Below are 13,000 nucleotides of genomic sequence, written 5' to 3'. Positions count from 1 at the left end.
CAACCTGCTCCTTGAAGCCACAGCTTTGTCAGCACCTCCACGTACATCCCCTCACGGTGGAGTTCTCTGTTGCACACTCCAGCTAGTGGCTCACCTGTGGCACTTCTCACTAGATGTGACAGTGACTCAAGCAGCAGGAAATCAGGTTTGGCTGCCCCATACAATAGTGCTACCTGTCTCTTAAATGCTTAGCTCAGCTTCTTCTGCAGACTTCTCTTAAAGGGCTCTGGGCTAAGGCCACAACCTAAAAGGATTTACAAATATTTATGAGTCAGATCTCCTGTTCTCCTGGGAAGATGGCTATCCCTGACCTACAGCTAAAGGAACAGTAACAAAGGGAGAAGCAACTTCATAAACTGCACAGAGATTCAAATGGCAGAATGAGATGGCAGGACTGCTGAGTCTCAGCCCTGTGCGTATCTACTCTGCAAGACTGTTAGCTCAGTGTTGGAGAGATGACGTTTGTGAAGCTTAGCACTCAGTGTCTTCCAGAGAGGAAGCCTGCCTTCTGAAGCCAGCAGGCACAAGAGGCTGAGTGTCAAGTGCCAGCTGTAAGAAAACCCAACGGCTCCACCTACTTCTGATAAGAGGAGGAGTGACATATTCAGTGAATGAACCTGGCCTGATTTCAAGGACATGGAAGTGATCCAAGGAAAAGAGATGGATCAACCAAAAAAAGGTACCCCACTGATGAAGGAGGAGTGCGTATCGTGAATCAGATCTCACTTATAGGGAGCCACCTCGGAGCCCAGGGCTTCTGTAATTTCACCTTCTTTGCTTCTCACTGCCGCAGGCACAGGAGTAGGAATATTGCTGAATGACTAAACCCAACATGTGCTCAGCTAACCCAGGGAGTTACTCCCTGTACTTAGGGAGAACAACCCCTCTGCTTCCCATCAACCACTAGCTGGCACCACTGATCCTCACAGGTTTTTCTCTCAAAATTAGAAACTCTGCAGCAGGGTTTCGCTCCACTGCAAATAAGCAGAACTGGATGTACAGTTCAACTACAGTAAAACAGCGTGGGGAGTACTGACTGGCTGTATTGTTTAAACAACTCACTTCTGTCTTCATTTGTCCATATATAAAATGAAGAGAGTGACACCTACATCCCCATAACAGTACAGAGAGAGAGAGAGGAAAAAGTAAGTTTCTGGAGTACTCCAAAGTATTTCCTCCCCCGGACTAAAAGCTTCAGTATCTGTGTCCTGTTTTGCACTGTTACAGCACTATCCCAACTGAGGGAAACATCATGCAGTCAGCATGCGCCATACTGCTCCTCCCTGCCTCTACAACCAGCCAAACCAGACAGAGCAAGTCAGGAGAGGTTACTGGAGCTCCCCTGGGCTCCCCTGGTTCAATCACTCTTCAGGACTCAACATAATTCTGTAAATCTGTGTTGACCAAAGCTCTTTCCAATAACATATGTATAAGGTCTTGAGAACATCTGGGTTTCTAATGCCATTACAGAGAGCATCCAAAGACTTAAGTGGTATAGGAACTAAAACAGGTACCTTGATAATAGTATTAGATGGCTAAAGGGTAAGCCAGGAAAGTCTTGGTTAGGCTGGAGCCAGATCATTTATCACCCAAACATTTCCTGTATGAGGGTGCCTGTCTCTAACAGCCAGGAGTGGGTGGCAGAGCGTACAGGGGGCCAACACAGCATGAGCTGGAACTCCTAGTTCCCGCATCACAGCGGGAAGGGAGGAAACACCATGGGGAAGCAGAGAAAAAAAAGGGGTGGCTAAGGAGCCTCTGCCTGTCAGCTTCACCCTCTTCTATCCCTTTCTTTTTCCTATGTGCTTTAACTATGGAACGGAAGCAAAGTTAATCCAGAGTCTCATTTACAGCATCTTAACATACGTAAATTAAACTGATGAAGGACACAAGTGTGCTCTGCTGAACATCCTGGAATTCACACAGGGTAAGCCATGCTAACTTCTTCATAGCTGTCAAGGCATGAGCTCCAGCTAACAGTACTCACCCACGGTATAGGTGGGCTTGGGCAGCCCCCGTCATGCTCTGTACTGCTAAAGGAACACTGCTATCAAAACCTGAGCAAACCAGTTTAAGGCTAGCTCTGACAGGCCTATACAAACAGAAAGCACACTTCTAGACCACAAGTAACTCGGTCAGGTGGCTGATATTCTGAGAGTGGGTCTAAATGGGCTTCTAGGGTAGGTCTATCTGATACTGCCACAGAGCATGGCAAATATAAAGAATTGATGACTAGGATAAAAAACTGCAGAGGCTCTTCCATGGCTGTAAGGTAACATCCTAGAAAGGTATAAGGATAGACACTCTTCCCTTAAGATTAGCAGATGAACTCTGTTGATGCAGAAATTACATCTTTGGTTGTTTTGGCTTTATTCCAGCTCCATCTAGACTGCATATTGTCATGCACTTAAAAGGAAAAGGGGTTTCCTCAGTCGCAAGAATATCCAGCTAATGCTTTTACCCTGCTTTGCAAATAAACACAGCTGGAATAGAACTGCTTTACTGTGATTCACTTGGAATAAATATGTGAGTTCCCAGAATAGCTCCTGGATATAGATATATAGAAAAAAAAAAAAAAAAAAAAGCAATTGCATGAGGAGAGGTGATTATTCCACCAGTTCTGAATTCCTCCTTTTATCAGTTTCATTTTCATTGTACCTATACTGTGTATCTGCTTGGGTCCTTTCTGCAGCGTCCCTGTGGTTGATCCAAGTATGGCTGATGCGCATCTGATGACCAGCTTACTTGACGCTACTCTGCTATAACTATAGTGGATGCTATAAGGTCACAGTACACTGAACTCTGTTGTTTCAATTCGTAGTGTTTTACATAATCCTTTGGAAAACTTGGCTAGCGATGCAACACTAGCTTGCTGATTAACTAACAAATCAGGCAACGTTCAGTCACGAAAAACAGGCAGAATTGGAACTATTTACCTTAATCCCTTCAATCCTGAAGCCCAAGTTGGCACTGGAGCTGATGGTTTCCCTCCATTGCATGTATCGGGGCTTGGTGACAGCATGCTGCGCGTTCTCTTCTGCTGTAGGAGCAAGAGGATCCACTTCTATCATTTTCTTGTACATGTCCTTACGCAGCTTTGGTTTCTCACGGGCCTTAGTCAACTCTTCCTCCAGATATGTCCTGCAAAAACATCACATCCCAACAAAACTGCAAGAACTCCCCAAGCATTTATTAGTCTCAGAAGAGGTCAACCACAAAAATAAGCATTATCATTATCCCAGCTTTGCATATGGGGAAAACTGAAGAACACAGATTAACGGCTGCATAGAGTTATTTATGAAACAGTAACAGGAGTTAGGATTCTTGTCACTCGTTTCTTGCTCTAACTACCTTTACTTACTGTTACATATTATTGCTATATCCTGCTTACAGATTGTAAGAAAGCTGAATGCCCGTTCTTCCATGATACAGAAAAGTATTTTCAGAGGATAATTAAAAGAGATCACTTACAGTGAAATCAAAAGCAGATGGGCCTGCTGAAGCCTTACAGTAGTCTCTCTCCTCAAAAAAAAAAAAAACTAACTTCAGTCATGCTTGATTTTTCAGGCCTCAGAAGGCACTTAAGGCTACCTTTATGTATCGGGCAGCGAGCAAAGAGTAAAGCACATTTATCTGAGGAACTGCAGCTCCAAACCAAAAGAGGTAACTAAGAAAGGGAAGGTGCAGGGTGTCACGGTGCAGGGGGTCTTTCACATTTTGCTGTTATCACTCTAACCGTTAATTTGGTAACCATTAGAGTTAGAAAGGTACCATGCACGTTCTCTGCACTCCACTGGACTCCTACAGGTTCTCTCTCTCCATAAAGCTTGCACTTTGTCAGGTGCCTGGAGTGTACTTTCTTCATCACAGTGACATAAACAGGGCTGGCATTTAGGAGATGCTGTCGCCCGTTACCAGAATGACAACTACTTTGAATAAAATACGTACTGCTGCAAATCGCTCATCTTTCTTCTGGGCATGTCTGTGCTACACGTTTCTACCTTGAGTTAGCAGACAGACAGACACTTAAGGTTCTGCACCTATTTGAAAAGGCTTGCCTAGACTCCTCCAAGTTGAATACTTCATTTAGCCCAGTAACTCTGAGCATCTGAGTTAACACCAGAAGATGAATAGACAGTTCATACCTCTCTGAACTGTTCCTCCAGGCTCTTAACAGATTCCTTATCTATTTATTAGTTATGCTTAGTTAACCTTTTACAGGTTTTCCTCTCAATCATAGACAAGGGAAAAGGAAAAAGAAAAGAAAACTCTTCTGGAGAGCAATGCAATAGCATCATGGAGATGTCAGAGTGGGGAAGGACATAGGCCAGTCCTGGAAGGATTGTCAACTTTTTTCCCTACATGAAAGATCACTACCACTGAAGAGTCATTCACGTTTTAGAAACAGGCTTTCCACACTGCTATTTAGTCAGTCATACTTAGAGAAGGCAATTTTACTCTGTTGGTTTTTTTGAATCACTGTGTAAGCAAAGATTAAAAGAACTGGCAGTGAGTGAATCACGTAATTTTCCCCTCCCCCACCCCCCCGTGTAGTATCAGGCCATTGCAGAGAAACTTTGCCTCAAATCACCCCTGAAAATATCCTGATGTGGGTAGTTTTTGAGGCTACAGATCATTCAGTCTCCAGAACCTATGTACAATTAGACAACAACAGAACACCTTCTCCTCAGGTTGTCAAGGCAATTGCCAAGCCAATAACAGGCTGCGTACACTGAACCCTAAGGCTCCAAAAATGTTATTGAGCTCCTCCAGGCAGAGCATGACAACATCTCCCCTTACCCCAAGCACATTCAGGCTAGAAAGCACATTCTCTTCCATGTCTCTCACCTGATCCCCATCTTGCAGTCCATCACACATGGCCCTTCAAAATCAGTAAGCAAGTCATCCAGCTGAATATAGCTCTCGCCATCTCTCTCCACCACACCGTGGAAGCAAGGAACGCAGGAGCGTAGTGGGTCTTTCATCAGTCGCTCAAAACACTCCTTTTCGTTCTCTGAGAAGCGCTTGAGAATCTTCCCACTATCGGCTGCCTTGAAACTCCCTAAAGAGAAAATCAAATACGTGCTGACAAGGCTGACCCTGCAGAAGAGGAAGACACCTTCCGCCACTACCCTGGCCTCATCTACCTCACCCTCATGATACCAAATAAAGATTCTCCCTGAACAGAAAAGGTAACATGCTTCTCAAAAAAAATAAAACACCCAGGACAAACACAGCCATTGGCAGTGAAAACCTATTTGGATACATTTCCATATCAGAATTTATAGCTTTAAGGAGTGCAGCTGCTCCAGGCCATAGCATGGAGGGGGGAAAAAAAAAAAAAAAAAAAACCAACACACCCCCAAACCCTAAACTCTTTGTTAGGATATTAAACATTGCTACACTTATTAACACGCACAGGAAGAAGCCACAGGCCAGACTTTGCTAATACTCTGACAGGCTATTTTAAAGCTGTATAACACTGCCAGTGTTGGCTGTGCCCTGAATCCTCCTATAGGGTATATCTGCTAAGTGTGTACGTACCAAAGCGGTGCGGTCAATCAGTGATGATTAAGCAGCCACCAACAGGCCAGAAGCCAAGCACTGCCCTTTCTACACACACACACACACACACACACACACACTCTGCGACCGCACATGCCTATACCTCCAGGTACTGAGCTCCTCTGGAGCCCTGCTAATCCGCAGGTACAAACTGTAGCACAATTGTTTTACAACCATGGGTTTGAATCTCATCCAGTACAAGCGATACCGTGTACGTAGGCCAAGATTGGCAGTAATTAGATTGCAGCCGCAGAAGTCACTCTCCTGTCCTGCAGCATGCCAGTAACATCAGAGGAAAGTACATGTTTCACTCAGACGTAGCCTTTAATCTACACAGCATAAAATAGGCTCCAAAGTAGGAGCCTGATTAAACCTGAGAGTGAAACTCAAATTTTTTAATCACAGTAGGATCCTCCATATTCAGCCATTAGCAACTGGCTCTTCTCTGACAAATCCTAGAACTGGCACTGCCTCAGCACAAGGGCTGGGGTGGTGATGGCCCACATTATAGTTTAGAAAGAACTTGTCATATCAGAGAAGACTAGCTGCAAAAATGATGGACTAAATGCAACTATAGAAAACTACCTAAAGGCAACTGGAGCGGTCTCTCTCCTTCTAATCCGCTTCTGGTAATCTCTCATCCCTCCTCCTCCACCCTACACAAACTCCACAAAGGGTTGTAATTACATAACCAATGTACCACTCCACGCAGATCAAGCCAACCCCTTATACACTGCGACAGAAACTGCAAGCAGTAAGACCGGGTCATCTTGGCACACTACCTGATACCATCAGCCCCACCAACACCACTGTGCAAATGCAGCTACCTCATTTCTAGGACTGAATAAATACGTCTGCACAGCTTTGCAACTAGCATATAGAGAAGTGGTTCAGATACTGCACTAAAGCACTATGCAGTGTTAGGTGCCTGCCCACGTGTACTAATAAATTCTGCACTAGCAAATTAGGAAGAAGGGTGGCTTAGAAAATGAAGCGTTAGAGAAGGAAACTTGATGACTTTGGTTTTTTGCCTTACCAATGAAACAAAGCCTAAATCAGGAGCACATTTATCAAGATCTACAGACACTAAACTGGACTCAGCTGACTGAGCTGCTCCTTGTGCTCATGTAGTGAGCACAGGAGACTCACAGTGCAAAACACCTCGTCATCAAGTCCCTATTTCACCATGTTTGTTTTTCGCTTGTGGGTTTACATTCAGATATGAGGTTTGGAATTGGTGCTAGAAACGCAGTACTCACCAGGGCTGAGGCACGTAAAGGAACGAACAGTTATCCTTTCCACTAGGGAACTAACATGTTGGCTGCTCACTTGAGAGAGATGATGCCATACCACAAGCAACAGCAGGTAGACCAGGCCTTCGACTTCACTCCCCACTCCCTCTTGTTTTCCTCTAACATGTATTTTACTCATACCGTTTTACAAGAAGTGCATACAGGAGCATGGCCCTTTCCCCTGAAGTCTGCCCACTGCATCCTTGTTCATCTCCTTATTTAGGTGCAACACTCTCCCTTTTCTACCCCACAACGCAGCTGAAAGAAAGGCGTTCTACTTCACAGAGTCATGTGTGTCACATAGTACTTGCTTCCTTCAGGTAAAAAGGAACAGACTGATCACCTGCCCAGATCCCAACACAAAGCAGCTAAACAAACACCGAAATAACTGTTTTCCTTGCTGCTGCTATCCCCATAAGAGGAACAAAACACTGAAAATACTCATCTCACCTGTATGCCCAGCCAGCTGCACCCATGAGTAGCGTTTCTTGAAGGGGCTGATGACTGGTAAGTTAACCATGGTTTTAATCGTATGCCATGCCTTTTTCTGGAATACAGAGAAAAGAAATATTAAATTGGACAAACTCTGAAATCCTGTCGCACCACAAATGTACCCAGTAGTCTGAAATTCATGCACACTGAGTTGTCCCTCCCCAGTTTGTTTGTAAAACTTGTAAATGTTCGAAGGTGGAACCACAAAACGTACACTATGATCATCATTGGAAAAATACACAGGTGAGAGCAAGAATGGAAATACTTCCTACAGTCCATAAGAAAACCGCCTCCAAGGCATAAAAGATGTGTCATGCTGTGCATGTCACAGGCCTGTTCTTAGCCACACCTGACCCTCTCTGAGTCATGCAGTACACAGAGAGCAGACTCTGAACCCACACATAAGCCGGCTAAAGTTTTTATGAGGCATGAACATAAGCAGTTTGCCACTGTCAACAATACTTCTCTTCCCAGAGGCCTTCAGCATCACCTCATGATTAACAGCTTTCTCCAAGTCAGCAGGCGATTCTTATTGTGATAGATGCATAGAAAATGCATCCGTAATCAGGCACCAAGGTCACCCAGTTCCCTGTAACACCAGTTGACAATGTGCTGTAGGATCTATTCCAGGTCATGGATTTTCCTGCTCTCTCCCCCCCTCCTTCCCAATCCTGTTACATTTTAACAAAGTTGGGCACTACTCTTGCCACCTTGGCTGTCCCACAGTGCAGCTGCCTGGATACCACTGCAGGCAGACAGGGAAACACAGCAGCTGCTCAGAAACAGCTCGAGTGCTCTGTCGCAATGGGGCAAAGTAGAAAGTGAAGAAGTCCCACACTTTGGAACTGAAACCCAGGTAAGTAAGAATCACAGCCCATAATGACACTGACTCACAGAGTGAGTGATCCCAAAGTGCTTTATAAATGAGGAAGGCGGGCTCATTTCTTCTTCCTCTAGAACAAGATGCCCTCCTGAAGAAAAAGCAGCTGGTAACAGCCTACAGAGGTTCTGCACAACAATTTAGTACTGAAGTTTTTCTGTTAAGATTTTTTTTTTTTTTTTGCTAAGATCAAGTATAGTTGGCGGGTAGGCCAGGTTTTCAGTAGTTTTCACTTATCAATGGCCTAAACATGCTCCATAAAAATCAATGGGAGCCACTGATTTCACTGAAAAGAGTTTAGAGCTTGCTGAACACCTTAAAATCCACCTTTAAAACACTACATGTTCTCTAGCAGGGACAATGATTTGATGATTTAGATGCTCAAGCCACCTAACAACTACTGTCTTCTACAAAAGACTTTGTGGAAGTGAAAAATACAAAAAGTGAAATTGCAGGCAGTACCATCCAGGCAAAATGTAGTTTTCCAGGTCACATTCTGGCATGGTCACCCTTCCCCACACTCATTCAGTTATAACAGGTTTCTTATAAGGCATCCTCTAGTGATGCTGGTCGCTGTGTGATGGCAAAACCCTGTGGCAGTCCTAGGGCACATCGAGAGGATATGGCAACTCATAGAAGCAAGTGATCTTTCTTTTAAAGGTTTGTTTTCACAAGAACATCGTAAATTATGCTGCAAATTTAAACTGACGTAACAATAGAATCTCCATAGGGCTATACTTATCCTGGAAGAAGATTGCTTCTTTCCTATTTAACTTATCTTGGTTTTGAAAGCCGTTCAAGCTGAAATGAAATCACTCTTGGTCTGACACGCGTCCCATGCAGCAGTAATACTTTCATAAACATACAGGGCTAGTAAGAGGGAGCATCCAAAGAAAGTCCCAGACGTTTCAGAATTATGAAAACTCAGTTGCACTTATGCAACACCACAGATGTCACTGGCTCTAACTAAACTACAGTTTAGTAAAGACTTTCTGCAGGTTCAAGTGTCCCTGCAGTCTCCAGTGGATTTCATATTATGTATTATTTGCCTTAAACTGTTCTAAATTGCTACTGTGCACTGCTAAACAGTGGCTGGGCTCTATCCCAAAGCTAGCTGCTTTTTAGTGGCAATGAAAGAGATTCTCGTACATCATTTGGGAACATCCGTAGCCTCCCTTCTGGCCAAAAGGGCAATGTAAATATTGTTATTCAAGTAGAAAAGATAGTAAGTGTCTTTCGTATAGTCCATTTGCCAGATCTAGCTGATAGCAGAATCCCTTCAGTCTGCTCTGCTGTTCCTGCTCCAGATGGGCAGGGCTAAGTTATTTACAGAATAGCTGAAAGTAAACCTCATTCTGAACATAGCCTCTGAAGAAATTTAAGTTTTTAAAGACTCCAGCTGAATTTTCAGGTTAGCACTGCTGTTTCCCCCTCCCTCAATCAGAGATGAGGGCTCTACATCCCTCCCGTAAAGATCCTATGCTCATCACAACGTCCCTTTCCTAACATACTGTATCCTGTCTGTCTCCCAATGATTTGTCCTACTGCTATATCCAAAAGTGAGGAGAAGCACAGGTTTTCAAGGAATGCACGTCAGCTGTCAACGCAACACCACACGCTAGTGGCTTTCCCACCTCCTCCCACCCACCTAGCCTTAGGAAGCTCCAGCTTATATTTTTACTGTGGGGGTTAAGGAGAGACAATGGGCCAAATTCAGCCCCAGCTCAAGCAGGCTTTGGCTGCTTAGGTTACCGCTGCCTTGGATGAATACGTTTGAGCTACTCACACAATAAACACACACGGTCAATTTGTTACAATCTCTTCACAGGCCTTTTTGCCTTAACAGGGAAAGCATGAGGCTCAAGCTAGGATGGAAAGGACTGCTGCTTCGGCACCTAGACCCCTCCCAACACGCTGCCATCAGCGGGGCTTCGGCAAATGCACTCTCCCCCACTGCAGCTTCCAGTCCCCAAACTCACTCAAGCCATTGCCAGCATGCAAACAGGGTTGCACGCTCTTGGAGCAGCGGTGTGAGTGGGAAGATGAAGACTTTTTGTGCCTGTTGTGGGAGGAATCTTTCTCACTTCTATTTCTAAAGCAAGATCTCTTCCTCTTTGTTAGCAAATGGTTTTATGTGCTTTTCCAACCACTGTTTCATGCATCAATGGCAAAGAGGACTGCAGCCTATGTGCAGTTGCAGTCCATGTCTCCCTCAGTCCCCATTTCTTCTAGATTCTTGCTCAGTCTTCCTTGCTCTCTTGGTCAGGCTGGTTTTCTCCAAACCCCTCAGTCAGTGTTTGATGCTATCCACGTATATTCAGAGAAAGTTCCGATTTCTCTCTAACAGTACTGCCTGAATCAGATGCCTCTGACATCGCCGATGCAGTTTCATATTTCTCTTCAGATCTGTACACTCAAGAGTTCTGCAGTAGCAAAAGGAAGACATTCCAGAAAGGCCCAAAAGTCAAACAGGAGAAATGTTAGCATTCTTAGATTCAGCATACAAATTATGGATACATCTATACATATATATATATATATATATATATGTATATAACGTGTGTGTGTATGTGTGTGTGTATATATATATATATATATATATGCGCAATAAAAGGAGTGGGGTGCTAAAGAAGGGAAAAGCTAGTTTCCTGCTGTCTAGCCAGCAAAAAAGCAGAAAGCAAGTGGAAGAATATGGGAGAACTGACCCCTACCATGGGGCCACAGTGCATTCAAGGCATTGTGGCCTGATATCTGATGTTCACCTGTTCTGTGGTATCTGGATTACTCATTTGAATCACTCTTCCAAATGTGAAGCACAGCACTGGAGAGAGGCATATTTCCATGCAGGAGATGTGGCAAACTTGCCCTATGTTAGCACTGACATGTGTGGATATGATACTGGCCAGATGGCCTGTGCAATAGCATCTCCAGCCTATTCATCCCTGGATAGGGGTAGCTGTTGCCATAATGCCTATCCCATCAAGAGGCAACGAAGAAGGGCAAGAACCAATAGCCGCTGGCTCCTGTGCACATAGCTCCCCCAGGCCTGCTCTCACGATGAGCGCACAACTTCATATGTTATTAGTATGCAGAAGCACAACTATCACACAAGTAGGACTTGGTAGAAACTTCCTAGAACCTTAGTAGAGCAACACTCCCTGGGAGCACTTACATCCGTTCCCTAGGCATCACCGTCCCCAAGAAACAATCTGCAGGAACTGCCAGGCTTTCTTGAAACCCTCCCATGATCAGGGCAAAAACATCCTAAGAGCAAAGTCTGTTGAATAGATTAGTGCAGACATTTGATTCCCTGTTTTTTGTTTTTTTTTTTAAATAAGAGCAGTATAAAACAAGTTAAATCTCTCCTTGAGCATATATGCTTAAATCCCTCATGAAGAGGTGATCTACTCTTACCTCTAAGGACCACAGAGGACCAGGACCTGTACCTTCCTCTGCTGTTCCATGGGAAAACAAATACCTCCCCCTTATTCAATTCTGCAAATGCCTAAAACACATACAACTATCCTCAGGCAAGCACTGGCAATCAGGTAACATATGCAGGAATTTGTAGAATTGAGTCCTAACTGAAGCAAAGAAAATAAGCATTAAAAATAGCTATGATGTGTAAACTAACATGGGGGAAGGGGGTAATGAGAAAAACTTCTTCTCAAGAAAAGTCCAACAGTTCTAATGAACCTCGTATGATACTTTGAAACTATAGTGATTTAAAGAAAAACAGTAGGCAGAAATGCAACATAAATTAATAAGGGCCCTAAAAACATTCATTTTTCCATTATCATCAGCAGGGTGGAGGAGTAGTCTCTTGCCTAAGCCGGTAAATTTTCATGGAAATTTTGCTAGGCTATAGTAAACAATGACCCTTGGATCCTTTTTCCCAGAAAACTTCAGCAGTTTCTTTATGCAAGATCCTGTTGTCTTTTTTTCTGTGCATTAGTACAAGCCTACGCAAGCCTACAAAGAGCTATTATGACAGTAAGAAACAAAAGGATAGGGACAAATTTCTTTTAAATCTTTTCTTTTTTTTTTTTTTTTTTTTCTAAAAGGCTTTAAGGAAAAAAAAAAAAGAGTACTAAATTGTCAGTCATCATAATCTACTGTTCTGTTAAAGTCCTTAAGTTATTTAGGCTAAATTCTGCAACTCTGGGACATGGGGGCTGAAATGTGATCTGTATCACTGGTTGCCACTGCCTACTCAGTGTCTCACTAACTCCTAGAAGGAACAAGTTTCTTCCACAGGGACTTACAAGGAGTATAAAAAGCTATAATTATCAAAAAGTTACTACACGTGTTTCAAAATAATTCTTAAGAGCCGTGCGTCCAAAACACAAAAGCACCAAGTCATACCTTCCTTGCCTGGCAATCTCAGCCAATGCAGTGCAACTGAGCAAGCACATGGGAAGGTGCCGAGTCTCGGCCCCTTGCAGAGCACAGAAGCCAAAGCAGCGCCTGGAAAATATAACACCTGAGAAGGCATCAGAGCATTCGCTGAAACTACTTTGTATGAGTGGGCCCCGAGCTAACAATAAGTGTTACTAAGCTAGGTATCGGTTCTGGGTTATCCACACAGAGTATTACTCATTCTCCAGTGGCTGGCTCACCTTTTTTCTGTGGGGGTTTTTGTTTTTTTTATTTTCCTTTTGTACTTCTTCTTTCCTGGGTCACACACTAGCACCCATGTTATTCTTTTTGTGCGACACAAGAAATCCTAATAATGTTCATGAGATTACTCACAGAGCTGTCGTAAGTATCA

General features: G+C 43.8%; 1 protein-coding gene across 4 annotated transcripts in view; it reads right to left on the bottom strand.

Annotated features, from left to right (window-relative positions):
* Positions 1-13,000, bottom strand: part of ITPKA (inositol-trisphosphate 3-kinase A) — a 38,859-nt gene that overhangs the window by 7,788 nt on the left and 18,071 nt on the right. For 2 of the 4 annotated variants that reach the window (XM_068945931.1, XM_068945933.1), the window contains exons 2-5: positions 7,308-7,404; positions 4,849-5,062; positions 3,472-3,522; positions 2,937-3,141 (exon numbers count right to left, since the gene is read on the bottom strand). In XM_068945931.1, coding sequence (XP_068802032.1) covers positions 2,937-3,141; positions 3,472-3,522; positions 4,849-5,062; positions 7,308-7,404 — 567 coding nt within the window. The remainder of the gene's footprint in view (positions 1-2,936; positions 3,142-3,471; positions 3,523-4,848; positions 5,063-7,307; positions 7,405-13,000) is intronic. The other 2 variants (XM_068945932.1, XM_068945934.1) reach the window with 1 other exon arrangement.

Source organism: Struthio camelus, chromosome 5, assembly GCF_040807025.1.
Source record: "Struthio camelus isolate bStrCam1 chromosome 5, bStrCam1.hap1, whole genome shotgun sequence".
NCBI classification, from domain to species: domain Eukaryota; kingdom Metazoa; phylum Chordata; class Aves; order Struthioniformes; family Struthionidae; genus Struthio; species Struthio camelus.
Note: the sequence above shows the minus strand (reverse complement) of the source record. Positions and strands in the feature narration are given on the sequence as shown.